Below are 19,215 nucleotides of genomic sequence, written 5' to 3' on the forward strand. Positions count from 1 at the left end.
AAGTGGTCACATGAAAGATATCGCTGGATTCAGCAGAGAAAATGGAACAGGCAGTTTGCATACAAACTGATCTGCCAAAACGTGTGCAGCCTCCTCTGAGTCCTTCTGGAGCAGTAGCCCACCTCCCTATGGATTAGTGATTGCTGTATCTGAGACAAGCCTGGAAAGGAGGGGAACTCTGAGGAAATTCAGTGTTTCCTGGAACTGTGGAATTGCTTGGTCCCTGGCAAAATCAGCTGAGTCAAGTTAGGGAACAGAAACAGCAGCTGAAATAGTTATGCCAGATATCCTCAGTTGGCTTTACTGGCCTGGTTGAGCAGGGCTTGGAGCAACCTGGGCTGCTGGAAGGTGTCGCTGTTCGTGGCAGGGTGGTTGAAATTGGATAATCTTTAAGGTCTTTCCCAGGGATTCTGTGATTTACTTGCCACACAGCACAGCTCTGGATTTTGCAGCAATGTCAAGAGAGTAGAGGCCAGAAATTAAAAGAAGCATATAATTATTATGTATTATGCGTATAATTAAAAATAGTGCAGAATATTTTTTATAAATAAATAAGGAAAAAAATGCAGAGCAGAGGGAACAGAGCAGAGCAAATGAGTTGGGCTCTTTGTTTGCAGCAGTGCTGGTCCTGTGGAGGCAGGGGCGTTACTGCTGTGCCTGGGATGATAAGGGGCGGCTTGCTGGGCACCCAGGTGTCACTCTGGGGTTCCACTTGCTCAGGTCAAGGCGTGGGGCTGGCTGAGCTCTGTCTTGTGCAGGTTCAGCCTCCCAGATAACAGAGGGGCTCTGTAGCTGAAGCCACAGAGCACTGTGTGCCTTTCCTTCTCCCGGAGCCCAGGAGTGCCCCCCGTGCGGCTCTGGGGTGGGCAGGGGCAGGCACACAGGTGTTTGGCTGCTCCCATGGTGTTTTGGCCACATGTGCTTGCTTGAGCTGCAGGAGCCGGTTTGTTTCTCAGGCTGAGCACTGGGATATTTCCAGCCCTCGCAGGGTGTTACCAGCCGTGATGAATTAATGCTTGGGGAGCTCTGAGCTTGGCAGATGAAAGGCGCTGCGGAAGGGCTGGGATTATTATTTGTGGTTCTAATTTATTTGCCATCAAAGGGATGAGAGGGGTGAGAAAATGCCATTTGTTCTGGGGCTGGGAGCATCGGTTTGAAGTCTTTTTTTTCTTCCTTTTTCTTCTCCCCTCCCCATTGTTGTTCCTCTGGGAATTGCGTGGAAATCCCCGCTCCGTCTTTTCTTCTCTGGGCACCCGTGTGTGAAGCAGCCGTGCCGATCACCGGGGCTTCGAGGGCTGTGGTGTGTGCAGGAGGTGCCGCCCTGCTTTCAGGAGCACCTGATTTCTGGGCACTGCAAACCACCGCCGGCTCCGGTGCGAGCCCAGCAGCAAAAAAGGGGAAACATTTCAGGTGGAACTTTGTCCTAAAAGCAGCTGGCAATGCCCTGAGCCCCTGTGCTTGGGTTCTGTGCCATGCAGTGCTTTGCCTTGTAAGGCTCGGGTCTGTGTGCGTTGGGAATTCCCACCCTGGAGCAGTGGCACCTGTTTCCTCCTGGTGCTGTTTTCGGTAGCCCAGGCTGTGTGATTTCAGGGCTGGGAGGCGCTGGGAGCGCACAGTGCGTTCCCGGGGCACAGGGCTGTGCTCAGCTGGGCAGGCAGCAGTGCTGCTCCTCCCCCAGCGCTGGCACGGGGCCCTGGCCCTGCTCCCTGCCCCGGCTCTGTGCAGCCCCTCGGCCGCATTGTTCCAGCTCTGGGGTTCTGTACAAACAGCCTACAGTGCTCCCATGGGTGCTCATGCTGGAACTGTCTCATGGGAGAGACTTGCAGCACAGACTGAGGATTTGCCCCAAGCAGCAAATGGAAATTCACCCCTTATCTTTTTTGTGTTGCTTGTTGATTTTTTTAAGGCAGGTCTGTGCCAGTCCATGACTGCCCATACTCTCAATTAATGTGATTAGAGGCTAAACAGAAGCAGAATAAATGGAGAGCTGTGACAATTTGATAGTTTTTACAAAATTGCTCATTATTGCACATGGGTTTTCATAGGTTTTAAGGACTAGGAGGGACAGTGGGGCTGGGAATTGATGCAGTGTAGCTTTGCTGCTGCTGGTTTTAGCAGAGGCTGAAGCCAGCACAGCCCTGCCATGATGTGATCTGAGCTGAGCAGTGTCACCTCACATTGGCACCAAGCATGAGATGGCTTCTTGGGTCAGAGCTGCTTGTGGCACCAGCTGAGATTTTGGGCTTCACTTTGAGTTTATCAATATGAATTTCAGGAAGTATTTCTTCACAGAAGGGGTTGTCAGACACTGGAACGGGCTGCCCAGGGAAGTGGTGGAGTTGCCATCCCTGGAGGTGTTCAAGGAATAGCTGGACATGGCATTCAGTGCTCGGGGCTGGGTGACAAGGTGGGGATTGGTCACAGGTTGGACTGGCTCACGTCTGATGGAGGTTTCAGAGCAGCAAATCCCTGTGCTGGTATGACACTTGACATGCCAAATTCAGTTATAGTGGGGACAATGTTTAAAGCCAGTTTTTTGTCTAAAGAACAGTATTTTGGCAGCAGTTAACTCCAAGTTTTATCATTTTCCCTGAGACAGACATGAGAGTGATCAGCAGCATGAGGAGCTGCTCCATGGTGGGAGGCAGGCAGCTGCCCAGGGACAGAGCAGGATGTGCACACACCACAGGGCATGGTGTATGCAGGATGGCACACACCACGCCTTGCTTCAACTTCCGTCTGTGTCTGAGAGCCTTGCAAAATGCGCTGGGAGTTTGTGTGAGCAGAGCCTCCTTTGTGTTTGCCAGTGCTGCGACCTGGGCTTCCACGCCAGCCTCGCTCGCACCTTCAGGACGTACCTGTCGGCAGAGTACAACCTGGAGACGTCGCGGCACGAGGGCCTGGACGTCATCGAGAACGCCGTGGACAACCTGGACGCGCGCAGCGACAAGCACACCATCATGGACATGTGCAACCAGGTCTTCTGCCCGCCGCTCAAGTTCGAGTTCCAGCCCCACATGGGGGACGAGGTAACGCGCTCACCTGTGGGGCTGCAGGGGCCTGGCCCTGCTCTAAAGCATCCCTGTGGAATTGTCCTGCACTCCTCACCCCTCTCTGCTGCCTTCACACACTGCTGTTCATGTGTCCCTTCCTAATGAGACTCTGGGCTCGTTAGGGCTCCTCCTTTCAGGCTGCCTCTTGCTCCATGTCTGTCCCAATTAGGGAGCCCGTGGTTTGGCTCTCTCTGCCCCACAGATCTGCACAGGGGAGCTGTGATTAACCTGCTGTAATTGGGAGATGGCAGAAACACTCGGTGCTGGCCTGGGCCCAGGGCACTGCTCATGGGACACACGGCAACACAGCCTCTCTGGAGGCTGCCAGGAGCTTGTGGGGGCTGCAGGGAATGGTGTGGGTATGGCAGTGTGTGTCTGGCCCGTGCGTGACCCTGGAATGTCTCCTGTCTCAGGTGTGCCAGGTGAGCGCCCAGCAGCCTGTGCAGACCGAGCTGCTGATGCGGTACCACCAGCTGCAGTCTCGGCTGGCCACCCTCAAGATAGAGAATGAGGAGGTAAGAGCTGGGCTCTGTGGGCAGCCCTGCTGAGCCTTTCTTCCTCTGGAGCTTTCCTGGTGTGCTCAGGTGTGGAGCCCCCCCTATGGCGGAGCTGGAAGTGCCCACAGGCTGCAGCCAGTGCTAGCCCAGGGCTCAGCAGCTGCCTGTTGAGGGGTTGTTTTGGCTCAGGATGTGTCCTTTTGCCAGTCTGCCTCAAGCCCACGCTGTCCTGTTTCCGATAGGTACGGAAAACGCTGGATGCCACGATGCAGACCTTGCAGGACATGCTGACAGTGGAAGATTTTGATGTTTCAGATGCCTTCCAGCACAGCCGCTCCACTGAGTCGGTCAAATCAGCTGCATCAGAGACCTACATGAGCAAAATCAACATTGCCAAGAGGAGAGCCAACCAGCAGGAGACTGAAATGTTCTATTTCACTGTGAGTCTCAGCTCAGGCATACAGAACACGAAGCATTAATTGCCAGGGCTGAGGCCCAGTTAAGTGCTCATTAGTGAAGAGCAAGAACCAATTCAGTCTCTTTAAGTACTTGTCTTCTGTCAGATTTGGGTCTGGAATGCATTTCAGTGGCAGGGCACTACGCAGGGACTGACAATCCAGTGCCTGCCTTGTTTTTCTCTTTGAAGGAACAACTGGAGCAGCTAGATGAGATTCAGAACTTACTGAGTGGAGCAGGAGAGGCTCAGAGCAGGGTGCAGACTGTGCCTCCATCCAGGGTCACTTCAGGGAGGCCTTCAGGACTGTGAACTATAAGCCAAGTCTTCCCCTCTGGGCTTTACAGCTTAAGTTTGCCCTTGGCCCAGGGATGAGCTGAAGCCATGACATGCCAAGGAAGGCACAAAAGCAGGGCTCTGGTGTGTGTGCCTGCCCTGCAGCTCTCATGCTGCACTCCCAGGCAGGGCTCAGGTCTCTGTTCTGGTACCTGAAATACAGGCAGCAGCCATGAGTTCACCAGAAGTCTCCCTCATCTCAGTGTGGGTCCTAGCCTGTGGTTAACAGCATCTTGGGATGTGTTACATATGCATAGAAGAGCTTCTGCTTTCTCTTGGTAATATTATTGTAAATTGGGGGGGAATTGCAATTTTCATTTGGAATTGTGCTGGGGATTACTTTAATGGTTTTTGCAGAGATTTGATCTTTGCCATTCTCCATGTTCCATTTTCCATCTCTTGTCTCGCTCTGTGCTCTCAGCTGTGTCGTGCCTTGCTCTGGAGCGTTCGGGGGATGGCAGTGCTGGTGCACAGTGTCACCAGCTGCACGGGGCACCTGGCAGGCCCTGCCTGCGAGGGCTCAGCACTGGGAGTTCTTGCTTGCCTTTGTTGGTTTGCACAGAGGCAAAGCCTTGGCAGTGCAGGGAAAGCTGCTTTGATTTCCTAGGCTGTTCCCAGAGGCCTGACAAAAGAAAGCCAGCTTTGAACTCTTTGTCCCTCGCTGCGTTCCCAGGCAGGAGGGGCAGCTCCAAGGAGACCAGGCGCATAAGAGACCATCAGGGCAGGGGCTGGAGCAGGGAGAAGTGATCAGACCCTGCTGAGCCCTGCAGCACAGCTGGTGCAGCCTCCTGAGCCCCCGGGCTGCACTGAGCATCCATTAGGGGCTGTGTGCTTAACCCACCCTTTGTTCTTTAATTCCAGAAATTTAAGGAGTATCTGAATGGCAGTAACCTCATCACGAAGCTCCAGGCTAAACACGACCTGCTGAAGCAAACTCTGGGAGAAGGTGAGTTGGGGTCAGGTCCAGGGAGGATCCTGCCATCACCTGAGAGGGTCAAACCATGTGTCACCTGCCAGGCTCCCCTGTGTGTGTTCTCCTGAGTGACTGAGGGTTCTGTGCCTGGCTGCTGCTGCTCAGCCTAGCCAGTGACACACAAAACCATGATTTCCTTGGATTTCTCCTCCCACTTTTCTTTGGGAGTGCACATGGGGAATCTCTTTGAATCTGAAGCTGTGTGCTGAAGTGCTGGGTTACTTCTCCAGCAGCAGAGATTGCCACTCACTCCCACCCTCTGCCTCTTTCCTTCCTCTCCCTCTTCTCCCCCAGAAGATTCTAATCTTCTCCCTCCAGATTTCTGATCTGTCTTTTAATGGTGGGGGCACAGATGGGCATCTCTCCTCCCCAGATGCAGCTTCTCTCTGCTGGAAGCCATTCCTTGGGGGTAGGAGCCAGCAGTGAGGGCGCAGCTGGGCTCTGCAGTCCTTTGCTGGTGGCTGATGTGGAGGCATGACGGGAACTTGTGTTTCTTACAGGTGAAAGAGCTGAGTGTGGAACAACCAGGTGAGCACTTTCTTGCCCTTCTTGCTCCTGGGGAGGGCTGGCTCTGGCAGGAGGGGGCTGTGGGAAGGGGGGCTTGCTTTGCTGCTGGTGCAGCTTGGTGGGTTCAGCCCCTGTGCTGGCAGCCCCTGTGCCCCACAGCCTGCTTCCCAGCTGCATGGCCTGGGCTGCTGGGCTCGGGGGGATGGCAGGCAGCCCCTGGTTCTGCTGCAGTGTGGTTGCTGGCTGGCTGGCGGGCTCTCATGTGCCTGGATGTGCTTTGTCAGCACAGTGCAATGCCCTGGAGCGTAGCTGAGGTGGGGTTGTGCTCAGACAGGGTGACACCAAGGTGTCCACTCACTCACTCCCTGCCATCCCTCTATCTTTGAGGACTTTAATACCTCCCTGAAATCCTCTCCCAGCTCTGGCTGCTTTATCTATGAGTGCAGAGCATGCCTGTATCACAGATTTCATCCCCCTACTGCAGGAGATAGGGCTGGCACAGATGTGACAGAGAGGAGGCTTTGATCCATGTCCAATCCATGGAGCATCTCCACAGAGCTCCAGTGTTTTGCTAGGAGTGTGCTGGGGCTCTGACAGTGAGACACAGGCCAGCAAAGCCTCCAAACAGCTCCCTAGAACATGCTCTCTGTGTGTCAGCTTGTTCCAGCCTTGTTTGTGTTTAATAGAATTTATATCAGCCCCAAAAGCTGCATTCCCTGTTAGAAGTGGCAGAGAAGCAGATGGTGCAGCCTGGGCTGCCTTGCCAGGCAGGAAGGAGGCTCCTTGTGCTGCCAGCACCAGGGCTGGCACCCAGCGGGCACCGAGGTGCTGTCAGGACAGAGAGGCACCCTCAGAGAGCAGGGCTGTGCAGTGTGGCACCCTGAGGGGCTGGGATGGGCCTGCTCCCCGTGCCCCATGCCCTGGCTGGGGCTGCAGGCACAGACCCTGCCGTGTGTGGGGCAGCGTCTCCTCTGCTCCCCAGTTACCCCTCGGAGGAGTGGCTGGAACCTGTCCGAGTGTACAGTTAGGTTGCTTGATTAGAGGCATCTGATAAGGAACCAGCAGACTCCTGCTGTCCCCTTTGCACCGAGCTCTGTGTGCTGTCCATGTCTGTTCCATGAGATCTCCTGCATGAAGGCTCCCAGCACCGGATTTGTGTGTGTCTGCAGTCGTGTTCTCTCCCCTGCAGACATCAGGACAGCCTGGGCCAGAGGGCAGGGCAGAAATCTCTTTGGGATTTTGTGGTGTTTTTCTCATCCCCATCCCTGGGATTCCAAGCAGAAGTTAGATACAGCACTGTGGAGGTGTTCCCACTGTCCTCATTCTGGCCTCTTCCTGTAAGCAGAGTGAAATCTGTTTAGGAACAGGAATACCCCAGTGTTTTCTGGGGTAGCTGTGGATATATTATTTATTTTGGATCCATCTCCTCAGCTGCTCTTGGTGCCTGTTGAGGCTGAGGGCGTGCTGAGCTGGCAGTGGTGGGAGGCAGGTGTTAAATCCAGCTGGCCACCAGTGCTGTTGGTTTCCTGCTGGAGTGGTGTCCGTGTGGGTCACACCAGTGTCAGTGGCTGCAGGGTGTGTGGAGCTACACATCAAATCCTCACAGAGGGACTCTTCTGTTTGATTTCTTCTTCTCAGTTATAACCTGTGAGATCTCACCCTGTCTTTGCGTTTATGTTGGTGTTTTGTTGATTTATTTTGTTCCGTTTTCTCCCAGGCCCCCCTGTCTTCCCCCTAAGCCACAGAAAATGAGGAGACCTAGGCCTCTCTCAGTGTATAATCATAAACTCTTTAACGGCAATATGGAAACATTCATTAAGGTACTTGCTGGCTTGCAGTAGGAGTGTCTGTGAACGCTGGGAATGGAATGGTGGCTTTCCTGTCCTGGCTGCTTGCCATCCTCGGGGTCCCTCTGGCCCATCTGCACCCAGCTGGCGTGGCCAGCACGGCTTTGCCTCGGTGGTGATTTCTCTCCATAGCTCTCCTGGTGCGTCCCTGGTGTTCTGTCCCATCAGCTGTGTGCTCCAGACCCCACCCATGGCTGCTGGCCATGTGCACTGAGGCAGTGCTGGCTGTGTCCTCATTGTCCTGCTGCTTCTACCCATCCTGGGAGGAAAGGTTGCACTAGCTCAGCCCAGCCCTCAAAGGAGCAGCAGACACACCCCCCTTCCTCTTTTGGTGGTCATCCCTCCTTGTGTCTGAGAGGGAAGATAAATGACACCAGAAGTGTTTGAAACATTCAAGGACTGTCAGCCTGGGGTTGAAGTCCTGTTGTAGGGCTGTCCATGTGGGAGGGCAGACAGGTGACCCTCAGCCTTACACACAAAGACATCAGTAGCAGCCAGCCCAGCTGGCTCATCCCCTGCCAGCTGCTGACAGTGGTGTCCTGTAATCCTGCTCTGGAGAAAGCTTCAGGGAAAACACTCTGAGAAGCTGTAAAGACAAACTGTTGGATTAGGTGACTAATAGGCATCATCTGGCTGGGGTTTATTGCCTCAAGCTCAGCCCTAAGCCCGAGGGCAGTGTCTGTACACAGCACCAGCACGGGGAGTACTGGCCCCGCTGGCAAAGCCTGTAATCCCGTTAGGATTTGTGATTACTCCTGACTTAAACTGCTTTTTAAAATAGTAATGCTCATTAAATCCCAGGCTGTTCAGCACTGAGAAGGAGGAATTACCTGCTCTAGAAATCCATCTGAGCAGGAGTGTCCCGTGCTGGCAGAGACCCTCTGGGGGACGGCTGCCTGCCCTTGGGGGTACAGCCTCACAGGCAGCTGGGCCATGGGCAGCTGTCCAGATGTCCCCTGGTCACCAGTGCCCCCATGGCTGCCCAGTGCCCCAGGCAAGAGCTGTCCCTGTCCTCGGGCTCCTGGGAGGGCCGCAGGTTCAGGCAGGGAGGAAATCCCAGAGGCTGGCCCTGCAGGTCACTGAGGCTGGGGTGCAGCGTGCCAAAGGGCTTTGGGAGGGAGGGGAACGTCCCAAAGGCCTGTGTTGGCCCTTGCTAAGCTGCCATTGCATTTGAGCATTCACGGCCTCCTAAGGAGATGCTTACCTCTAACTGAACTTATCCCTGCTTAATCTGTTCTCTTTTTCCCACTCTGCTGCTTTTGTTGTGCTCAGAGGAAGGAGGAATGCACGAACGAGGAATCAGGTACTTACTGGAGACCCCAGATTCCCATCTGCAAGACAGAGGGAATTGCCCAGAGATGCCACTGTGCTCTGCTGGAAAAACCCAAAGAGAAATGTGTCCCCTTGGGCTGTCAGACATGGCCCACGGTCCCCTTGAGCTTCTGCCACAGGGGGCCTGGGGAGAAGCCAGAATTCACCACTGGTTCAGACTCAGGCACTTGGCTCCATACCCAGTGGTGTTTGTTGGGTTTTTTAGAACCTGCTGACAGTGGCTCTTTCCTTTGGTGGAAATATTGTTGTAAGCTGTGTTATGGGAAGTTTATTCCATCAGCCAGGTATAGCACAAGTTTTATTTCAGCTCAGCATTCCACCTTTGGGGTGGAATAGCTGTGATCCCTCGTGGCAGTCTCCTGTCTGAGCCAGACAGGGAGCAGCAATGTTTCACACACCTTAGTGACAGCTTTCTTGGGCATTTTTGGCTGTACACGGTATCCTCAGCACTCTTTGATGGCTCCATGTTTGTAACACCTCCTTTCCTGCCTGTCCTCTTACTAAACTCCACAGCTTTAATTTTCAAATCTCTGGTCTTGCAATCTTTAATGCGTTTCCCATGCTTTGTTAGCAATAAACCAGTAATTTTTCTCTTTTCCTTTCCTTTCCTGAAGGATTCAGGACAGGCCATTCCACTTGTTGTAGAAAGCTGCATCCGCTACATCAATCTGTATGGTAAGTGGGCTCAGCACAGCCCCAGCAGCCTGCCAAGGAGAAGGTGCTGGAGTGAGCAGGGAGAGCCAGCAGGGGCTGCCTGCACTCTGTTCTCCATGGCTCAGGTTAGAATTGCATGGCATTGGCTGACTGGCCGCTAGTGAGGCTTTACTGGCCCTCACCCTTTCAGCACCTTGATCTGGGGGCCGTGGTTGGAGAATATGAGCAGAAGTGGGGGTGCAGGCTCTCCCTGCTTGGTCCAAGCCTGTCTGGTGCATGGACTCCTGGGTTCTGCTGCTTTGACCTGCAGGTATTGCCCAGCAGTTCCAGAAAGCTCTCCTCAAGCTTTGTTCTCTTCCAGGCCTCCAGCAACAGGGCATCTTCAGAGTCCCTGGCTCCCAGGTGGAAGTCAACGACATCAAGAACTCGTTTGAGAGAGGTGTGTAGCTGGGCTGTGCAGGTACAGCAGGATGCCCTGCCTGAGCAGGATCCTTGTGGGAGGTGATGGGTGCATTAGCCAGGGTGTAAATCCTGTGTTAAAGCCCTTTGTGCTATGAGACATGAGCAGGTTTTATCCCTTCTGGGTTTCCCAATATTGTGTCTCTGGCAGTAGTGAAGAGTTACCCAGGGAAGGAGTATGGGAAGTAGGGGTATGTGCAGAGGTCTTTTCCACAGTCATTAAAAACACAAGAGCCATCAGAGAGTTTGCTGGGGACCCTTGTTCATCCTTCCTGCAGCAGTTTGCCAAGGGACGTGCAGCATTCCCTGTCCCTGGTGCCGGTGCTGGCTGTGGAGGCGCCAGTGAATCTGCTGAGAAAATTCTCTCAGTGAGAAACGGAAAGCAGTCCTGCTGTCCTGAGTGGAGGGGAGCTGTGACAGGGACAGTCGTGCTGGGAATAGTGACCCTTAATCCTTGAGCAGCATTGGAAGGATCAGGATGAAGGTGGATGGGCCAGTGGATAAGGCAGTGTTAGGATTGTCAAAGGCTCGACGATTTGCACATCCAATTTAGGATGAATTAGTATCCAAATCTCGGGGGCACTGAAAGCCTTTCGCAGATTTAAGTCAGTACAAAGCTATCCAGGGCCGTTGGGTCCATTTCAGAGGTGTAATTGTATCCTCCAGCCAAGCCTGTCCTCTCAGGCTCTCACTCTGTGTCATTCAGACCTCCTCAGCTTTCTGGGCTGGTGCTGTAAATGGAAGGAATGCACTGAGCTGGAAACAGTGAAGGAGAAACAACCAATATCATCCTTGTCCTCAGGAAAGGTTTGAAATTCCCCAGTAAAACTGGTTTTCAGGAAAAATCAGCATTGCCATTGCACATGAGGAGGGTTTCTAACGCTGGGAAATTTGGGTGTTCCACTAAATGAGGAAAACTACTTGTGCTAGTCCAGCTTGATGGGGATGCTGGATATAAAACCTTTTCTGTGGGCAGGTGAAGACCCCCTCGCTGATGACCAGAACGAACGAGACATTAACTCGGTGGCTGGAGTCTTGAAGCTGTATTTCCGAGGACTGGAAAACCCCCTCTTTCCTAAGGAAAGGTTTCAAGATTTGATATCTACTATAAGTAAGTACATGGGACAGCTCTTTGTGGAGAGCTGGCTGGGACAAGAGAAGCACTAAATGGGTGTCCCAGCCTAAGCAGGGTGAAGAACTTTTCCTTTTGCTCTTGCAGGGCTGGGGGTTTATGTGGAAGCTCCTCAAAGACACAAGGGCAATAAAAAGGTCAAAAGGCACTTTGCAGAGTCCACATTGGGCTGTCCTTGTGTGTGCAAGGGTGATTGGTACCCTGTTAATTCCATATGCCCAGTTGAAACATTTTGCTCTGGGAAAAAGGCAAGTGTTTTGAGAGCTTGTTTCTCTGGATGTCAGAAAAGATATCTATTGACATAGGGTTTTATCGGTTTGTATTTAGTTGGGTTTTTTTAAGAAATAACCTCTTTTGTAAAACCAGACTGAAGAAGTAGAGAACCCAGCAGGCAATAATGGGATAAATCAAATGGAAAAATTCCCCATGTGAAATACTACAAAGCTTTCCATCTTGGTATATTGAGGACAGATTTTGCTCAGAATTTTGATTAAATGGCAGCCTAGCTACGTGTTGTCAGTGAACTTTATTGTGATTAGAAAATGGCGTAGTGTGAGCCAGAACAAGCACTTCTGTGTGATCTACCTGCTCCAAAAAAGCTCTGGTGCTTGTCCTCTGCTTCCTGTGGAACAGCAGCCACAGGATTAACTCTCTGCAGAACACAGGGTAGCCTGGGGCAGGACAGCCCTGAGCCACCCCTTCTCTTGGGAGGGAGCAGGTGTCTGATGGCAGCCCCGGGCTCTGCACCCCTGTGAGTGGAGAGCAGTGAATCTGAAAGCACTGACTCAGCACTGGTTCAGCTAACCTAGTTCCTGGGAGTCCCTAATTCCTATTCAGAGCAGCAGCAGACAGGAGCGGAAGGGCTCAGAAGGATCCAGTGTGTAACCCAGAAGGGTAACCTGAATAAAAACCTCATTTAAAAATCTGCCCTAGAAAATCAAGCAGTGCTCTGTTTTCAGTGTCACATTGACTCAGGCTTTTGAGGAACAGAGGAATTGTTGAGGAATGAAATGAATAATGCATAAACATTTATTTTAAAATAAAACCCACGGAAATGTCTTTATTTGCAGTTCATACTGCGTCTGAACATAGGAATTCCCTGCTGGAGGAGCAGTGTCCCCCATTCCCTTCCTGCACCTTAGTACCAGACTGATGGATGACCTCTGGAGACAGGCTTTTGTTTTCCTCACTTACTGGGCCACTAGATCTGGAACAAGTCCCTCTGCCGCTGAGCTGTCTGGTCCTGAAAAGGTTTTTAAGGATGTGCTTTCTATCCATGTGTTCCAGAAATTGAGAACCCTGCAGAGAGAGTGCACCAGATCCAGCAGATCATTGTCACTCTGCCTCGGGCTGTCATCGTGGTCATGAGATACCTCTTTGCTTTCCTTAACCAGTGAGTCTGTTTTCCTGCTTCACCAAGTTCCTCCTCGCCGTCCCTTTTGCCAGGGCTGCCCCGTCTTTGGTGCACGAATCCCTTCTGGTGTTGCCATGGGGAGTTGTGCTTGGGTTCTTCTCGGCCCTGCTGGTCATGGCTGCGTGCCCGGGGAGGGGACATCTCGGTGCCAGGGCAGAGGGGACAGCTTGGTGCCCGTGTGTGCCCAGGGAGGGGGCAGCTCGGTGCCAGGGCAGAGGGGACAGCTCAGTGCTGGTGCATTCCCAGGGAGGGGGTAGCTCGGTGCCCGTGTGTGCCCGGGGAGGGGACAGCTCAGTACTGGGGCAGAGGGGACAGCTCAGTGCCCGTGTGTGCCCAGGGAGGGGGCAGCTCAGTGCCCGTGTTTGCCCGGGGACGGGGCAGCTCGGTGCCAGGGCAGTGGGGGCAGCTCGGTGCCAGGGCAGTGGGGGTAGCTCGGTGCCAGTGCGTGCCAGGCCAGGGGCTCTGCTGGGAGGGGTCCCAGCGAGCAGGACCGTGGCACGGCATCTCCTCACTGTGTGCTTGCAGCTTGTCACAGTACAGCGATGAGAACATGATGGATCCCTACAACCTGGCCATCTGCTTCGGGCCCACGCTGATGCACATTCCTGACGGGCAGGATCCGGTGTCCTGCCAGGCCCATGTCAATGAGGTCATCAAAACCATCATCATTCACCACGAGGGCATCTTCCCCAGCCACCGAGAGCTGGAGGGGCCTGTCTACGAGAAGTGCATGACCGGAGGGGAGGAGTACTGGTGAGCTCTCTGCTGGGTTCCTGGGTACAAACACTTTCATCAGGCCGAGAGGCTCTTGCACACTGAACTGTTGGATTTAGTCTTACTAGTCAAAACAGGCAGTTTCACCAGGTATTTCATTTTATTGTGCTGACTCAGTATTTTAAACCTCAGTAAAAAACATCAGAAGAAACTTTTTCCAGGGCAAATACTAATGCCGATGAAGATTTTTTTGAGCTGCAGATGCACAGAAGTGTGTTCAGCAAAACAGAATTTTAGGTAAATTCTATCCAAATTCCTCCTAGGCTGGAAATTTTGAGTGAAGATCCATAGTTCATAATTTGCTGGTTGGATGAAATCCCTCAGCCTGAGGTTAACCCAAACCTTTCAGTTCTTTTGTTGCTGGAATTCTAACTCAGCATTCAGGTCTGGGTTTAGCAAGCCAGGATCAGTAACATACTTGAACTGATTTTCTACAAGTTTCATACATTTTTGAGATCTCACCATGCCTTACACTAGTCACCTGCGCCCATCCTTCCTGGTGCAGCAGAGGAGCTAAAGCTGCAGCTCACTGTGAATTAGGGAATGGGGCATTTAACTTGGTGTCACTTTGTGTTAGTTTTGCCAAACTCTGCTAAAGACACAGGAGCCAACAGAACGTGACATTCTGGGCCTGGCGATTGTGGTGTGAGTGTCTGCTGTTCTCAGCAAGTTCAGGGATCTGCTGTGGTTTGAAATGAGAGAATCACAAATCACAGAATTAGTTAGGTTGGCAAAGACCTCCAAGAGTGAGTCCAGCCTTTGACCAAACACCACCTTGTTGCCCAGACACATCCAGTTGTTTCTTGTACACCTCCAGAGATGGGCACTCCCCCACCTCCCTGGGCAGCATGAGGGGTGCTGAGTGCGTTGGGAGCAGTGTCCTTTGCTGTGTGACAGCCTGCTGTGTTCCTCCGCAGTGACAGCCCGCACAGCGAGCCGGGCACCATCGATGAGGTGGACCACGACAACGGGACAGAGCCGCACACCAGTGACGATGGTGAGCAGGGGCTGGGTGCGTGCCAGCAGAGCTGTGCATGCAGGAGAGCAGCAGGCACTGCGGGCTGAGGCTGCCTGGCAGGGCTGGGCTGCAGCAGGAGGCAGCGCTGTGCTCCCCGTGCCAGCAGCACCAGCCGCGAGCGGGCGGTTTGGGGAACGCCGCTGGCACTGCCCTGGGTGGGGAGCTGTGGCAGGGCTTGCTGTGCTGGAAGGGCCCTGGGGAGCTGAGCACCTTCTGCTTCCGACAGCTGCTGCCACCCCGGCTGTATCCTGCCTTGGCAGAGCACATCTGCCCTGCGAGGCTGCGGGAACGAGGGAGGGCTCACCTGGAAAGCGGGGCCATGGGAGTGGGAATGGCACAGGGAAGGGCACGCGAGGCCAGGCAGCTCTGGGCACAGGGGAGGGCACACGAGGCCAGGTGGCTCTAGGCACAGGGGAGGGCACACAAGGCCAGGTGGCTCTAGGCACAGAGAAGGGCACTTGTGGCTGGGCGGCTCCAGGCCTGCTCTCAGCTCCAGGCAGGAGCCGACAGGCCTGGCAAAGGGAGGCAAGGGAGCTGCTGTGCAGCCAATTTCACACTTGGGTGGCCACGTTAATGGCTCCGATTGGGGTTTCCGAGTGATTAACTGTGGTGCCAAGTGTGGAGCAGATGAGCAGCTGTATTTTGTGGATTTACATATTCCCTCTCCCCCTTGCCCTGCATACACTCCCTGCTGGTAGCCCAGTGTTGTGTCAGGGCTGTGGGAGCCCTCCTGCCTCTGTCTCCTCCAGAACTCTCTATTGATCCTCCTGTGGTGCTCCCAGACACTCTGCCCTCATGGAGAGGTTGCTTAAAGTGGGGAAGATGAATCTGCTGAAGTGGCCTGGCCTGTCCCCGGGGGGCTGGAATGGGACAAGGGTCTGATGCAGCATCCTTTGTCCTCCTTTGGTGTCCCCTCCTCCACGTGGGTTTGGTTCCTGAGCAGTGTCGGGTCACACACTGGTGGCTGCTGAGCCCACAGTCAGTAACGGGGCCCAGCAAGTTTCTGTGTTTAATGAGAATGAGGCAGATCTGGAGGAACTGGGGGGGCTTGCCCTGTTTTGCTGTCATTTTCTGTCTGCCGATCTCCAGGTGGGGATTGAAATGATCTGCTGTGTCAGATAATCAAGGCATGCTAATGCTCCAGCAGTGGCAGGGGTGGCTGGGGAGTGGCAGCAGTTCTGCCACCCAAGCAAGGCACAGTGTGGGTCACTCTGGTTAGCGAGGAGAGAGACACTCTTGCTGCTTTGCAGTTGTTGCAATGGTTTCTTTAGGATTCAGTGTTCCCCAGCTGGAAACAGATCTGCATGTGAGCCAGGCTCTTTGACAGGCTCCTCAGTGCTGTTGGGTGCTCCAGCAGCTCCTGCTGTCACACCCTTGCCCAGAGGCTTAGAGAACCCTGGTGTGCTCATGACCTTCCAAAGTGAAGTTCTGCCTCAGCCCTCCTGTATTTCAGGCCCTGAGCTCTCAGTTTGAGTCACGGGCGTTTGGTAGAGATCACATTAGGAAAAGTGGGGAAACAGTGAGGCAGAGTGCTGCAGATGGTGGGGTGCAGAGCAGCTGTCTGGCTGGAGCTGGTATCATTATTTCCATAGGGATCCCCAAAGGGACATTAGTTGCTCATCAATAATTCAGACAAACTGTCTCCAGGATAAGGAAGGGAGGAGAAGGTAAGTGGGGTTTGGTCACAGCATCTGACATGGCTTGACAAAATCTCAGGCTGGAGCATAATGGGTTTCTGTAACCAATGTGGCTGAGGGTGCCATATGCACAGAGGGAGATTCCTGCTGCTCCCCATCTGCTTCGTAGCTGTTTGTAATTGCCAGTAGTTTGTGAGTCTGAGAGAGGTCCCAGAGAGCCTGGAACAACAATAAGAATTGATCAGTCTGAAAACAAGCAGGCTTGTGCTCAGTGTGAGCTGCTCTGGGGCGCTGGGCGGCGGCAGCACTGTTCTGTTGTTCTGGTGAGGGGCTCTGGGTTCAGCCTCCCTTTAGGGCTGAGCTGAGCTGCTCTCGCTGTGCCTCTCTCCTGTGCAGAGGTGGAGCAGATTGAAGCCATAGCCAAGTTTGACTACATTGGGCGATCTCCACGGGAGCTCTCCTTCAAGAAAGGGGCCTCGCTCCTGCTGTACCACCGGGCGTCGGAAGACTGGTGGGAAGGGAGACACAACGGGGTGGACGGGCTCATTCCCCACCAGTACATCGTGGTGCAAGACATGTGAGTAAAGTGGGGCTTGTTAAAATCATGTGCTTGCACAAGCTCCACTTCAGTCACCTAAAATAATGTCAGTTTTGCAGTTTGTTTAATGACTTTGGTGAGAAATCTGTGCCTATTCACTTCTCCCTCTGTGTATTGGCTCCATTTGTTTCTCATTTGGGCTGATAAAGACCAGTACTAAACATTGTACCTCAGTGTACCTGCGCCCCATTTCTCATTGACTCCCCAATGTGGTGCGACCCAGGCTTACCACCAGCCTGGTCCCTGTGAGCATTGACCTGGATTGTTCAGTGCTCACCTGGCCTGTGGGCAGATCCCAGGGCCCTTTGCAGGTGCTGCTTCTCTTACAAGTTCTGTGTCTGGAGCCATCACAGTGACAGCCACATCACAGGGGATGGGGAGGCAGATGTGCACTGTTTCCAAGTTCCCAGTGAAGTGGTGGCCCTGGTACAGCTCCTTGTTATCAAAGTATGGAGCTGCTGACATGGTGATTGTTCAGCTTGGCGTGGCATCCGTGTGCTCACCCAGGGCACAGCCCTGTCACTGCTGTGGTGTCCTTTCCCAGGGATGATGCCTTCTCTGACAGCCTGAGCCAGAAGGCAGACAGCGAGGCGAGCAGCGGGCCGCTGCTGGACGATAAAGCCTCCTCCAAGAACGACATCCAGTCACCCACAGATCACATCTTGGACTATGGCTTTGGGGGAGTCATGGGCAGGTAACTCACATTCCTGTCACCATGGAGGTGGTGGCTGTCACACGTGTGGACAGTTGGTGTATGGGGCAGGGCAGGATGGGAGGGGAAACTCTAGAAAGCACTGCAGGGTAATAGGGGCTTGAAGGGCATTTCATGTGCACTGCTAATGGGGATTTAACATGTACAGACGGTACAGGGGCCCTGAGCAGCCTGGGATAGTGGGAGGTGTGCCTGCCCATGGCAGGGAGCCAAAACAAGATGACCTTTGAAGTCCCTTCCAGCCCGAGCTACCCTTATGATTTGATGCTGTCCCTTTCTTGGTACTGGCTAAAATATTTGTTTTCCCTCTTGCCTGAGTCTTCTGAAGCTGGAAGGCTCTGATTTGGTCTGAGCTGAGCTCAGGGTGAGGGGTTGCCTTGCAGCATGCAGCAGTGGGGCTGACAGACGCTGACCTGCGCCGTGCTGGGCTCTTTGCAGGGTGAGATTGAGGTCTGACGGTGCCGCCATCCCCCGGCGCCGCAGCGGGGGCGACACGCACAGCCCGCCCCGAGGGATGGGGCCCGGCATCGACACCCCTCCCCGCGCAGCAGCCTGCCCCAGCAGCCCCCACAAGATCCCCCTCAACAGGGGCAGGATCGAGAGCCCTGAGAAGCGCAGGATGGCCACGTTCGGCAGCGCGGGCAGCATCAACTTCCCAGACAGGAAGGCCCTGGCTGAGAGCCACCCGCTGAGATCCACCTGCGGGTCCACCCGGCACAGCAGCCTTGGAGATCAGAAATCCCTGGAAGCAGAAGCTCTTGCTGAGGTGAGAGGGCTGGGAGGGCACCCAGAGGCTGCAGGAGCTCACTGGGGAGAGCCTGCAGCCCCTTCACCTCAGACACGGTTACAGTGCTGCTGCACACCCAGCTCTGTTGGGTTGTTCTTGGAAAAGATGCTCACCCAGATGATGTTAATTTTCACCTTGAATCTCGTGGGGCTGCTGGGCTTGGGAGTCCTGAGACTTCTCTGGGAGAGTATTTTCACTCATCATCTTAGGAGCTTAATAGAATGAATTGGAGCTAACTTGATAGTTATTTCCCTTCAGCTGATCCTTTGAATGTTACCTGAGGCTCACAGTGCATTTTGTAGGTGTTATAAAATAAGGACTTGTCTACACCAGGACAACATGAACTAGAGTGACTTTTCAAACAATTGACTCTGGTGCCTTAAATTGCTTCTCCAATGGTCTTGCTGAGTGGCCTTAATTAAGTTAGGGTGGATTTAAGCAAAGGCAGACTAGGGCCTCTCCATTTGTACAGGAGGCCCCAGCACTGTAGCCATAGGCAGTAGCTAGTTCCCTGTGCATGGGCACTTCTGGTTGGACTGGGTTCACCTTCTGGGGTATCCCTGTGGACAGACTGTGGGGCCTGGAGGTGGTGGGCACTGAGGGGCTGGAGCCAATGTCTCCTTGGCTGCCTCAGGCCTTGTTGCTGCCTCTTGTATATCCATGGCGAGCTGCTGGTGTTCCACTCGCTCCATGAACATCCCAGTGTCTGTCCCTGCCGCGTGCCATTGTCCTGTGAGCATGGGGTAGCAGAGGCCCCATACATCCAGTGGAGGCTGCAGGGCCTCTCTTGTGAGGCAGTGCCAGCCTCAGAGCTGTGGGTGAGCTGTGTGGGCAGGCTGGTGTTCACCCTTCTCTCCTGGTGCTCAGGATTGATGCCCTTTGGAGCTGGTGACCAAGCTCCTGCTGCCCTGGGGGACACAGGGCACTTTAGTGCAGCCAGTTTGGGCTTCACACCTTCTCCCAAAGCTGCTGTTTTACTTGGGAGCTCTCAGATCAGAGACCCCCTCTGCAGACACGCATGCCAGGATGGT

General features: G+C 53.8%; 1 protein-coding gene across 2 annotated transcripts in view; it reads left to right on the forward strand.

The window, feature by feature from the left end:
* The window catches only part of SRGAP3 (SLIT-ROBO Rho GTPase activating protein 3), a 70,364-nt gene that overhangs the window by 46,747 nt on the left and 4,402 nt on the right, over window positions 1-19,215 (forward strand). The window contains exons 7-21 of one of the 2 annotated variants that reach the window (XM_064724507.1): window positions 2,808-3,029; window positions 3,467-3,568; window positions 3,793-3,990; window positions 5,202-5,286; window positions 5,814-5,841; window positions 8,940-8,970; window positions 9,614-9,674; window positions 10,015-10,092; window positions 11,089-11,223; window positions 12,532-12,637; window positions 13,184-13,411; window positions 14,350-14,429; window positions 16,484-16,664; window positions 17,230-17,379; window positions 17,836-18,163. In XM_064724507.1, coding sequence (XP_064580577.1) covers window positions 2,808-3,029; window positions 3,467-3,568; window positions 3,793-3,990; window positions 5,202-5,286; window positions 5,814-5,841; window positions 8,940-8,970; window positions 9,614-9,674; window positions 10,015-10,092; window positions 11,089-11,223; window positions 12,532-12,637; window positions 13,184-13,411; window positions 14,350-14,429; window positions 16,484-16,664; window positions 17,230-17,379; window positions 17,836-18,163 — 2,013 coding nt within the window. Of the gene's footprint in view, window positions 1-2,807; window positions 3,030-3,466; window positions 3,569-3,792; window positions 3,991-5,201; window positions 5,287-5,813; window positions 5,842-7,537; window positions 7,641-8,939; window positions 8,971-9,613; window positions 9,675-10,014; window positions 10,093-11,088; window positions 11,224-12,531; window positions 12,638-13,183; window positions 13,412-14,349; window positions 14,430-16,483; window positions 16,665-17,229; window positions 17,380-17,835; window positions 18,164-19,215 lie in introns of both variants that reach the window. The other variant, XM_064724506.1, reaches the window with a different exon arrangement.

This window comes from Zonotrichia leucophrys, chromosome 12, assembly GCF_028769735.1.
Source record: "Zonotrichia leucophrys gambelii isolate GWCS_2022_RI chromosome 12, RI_Zleu_2.0, whole genome shotgun sequence".
NCBI lineage: Eukaryota > Metazoa > Chordata > Aves > Passeriformes > Passerellidae > Zonotrichia > Zonotrichia leucophrys.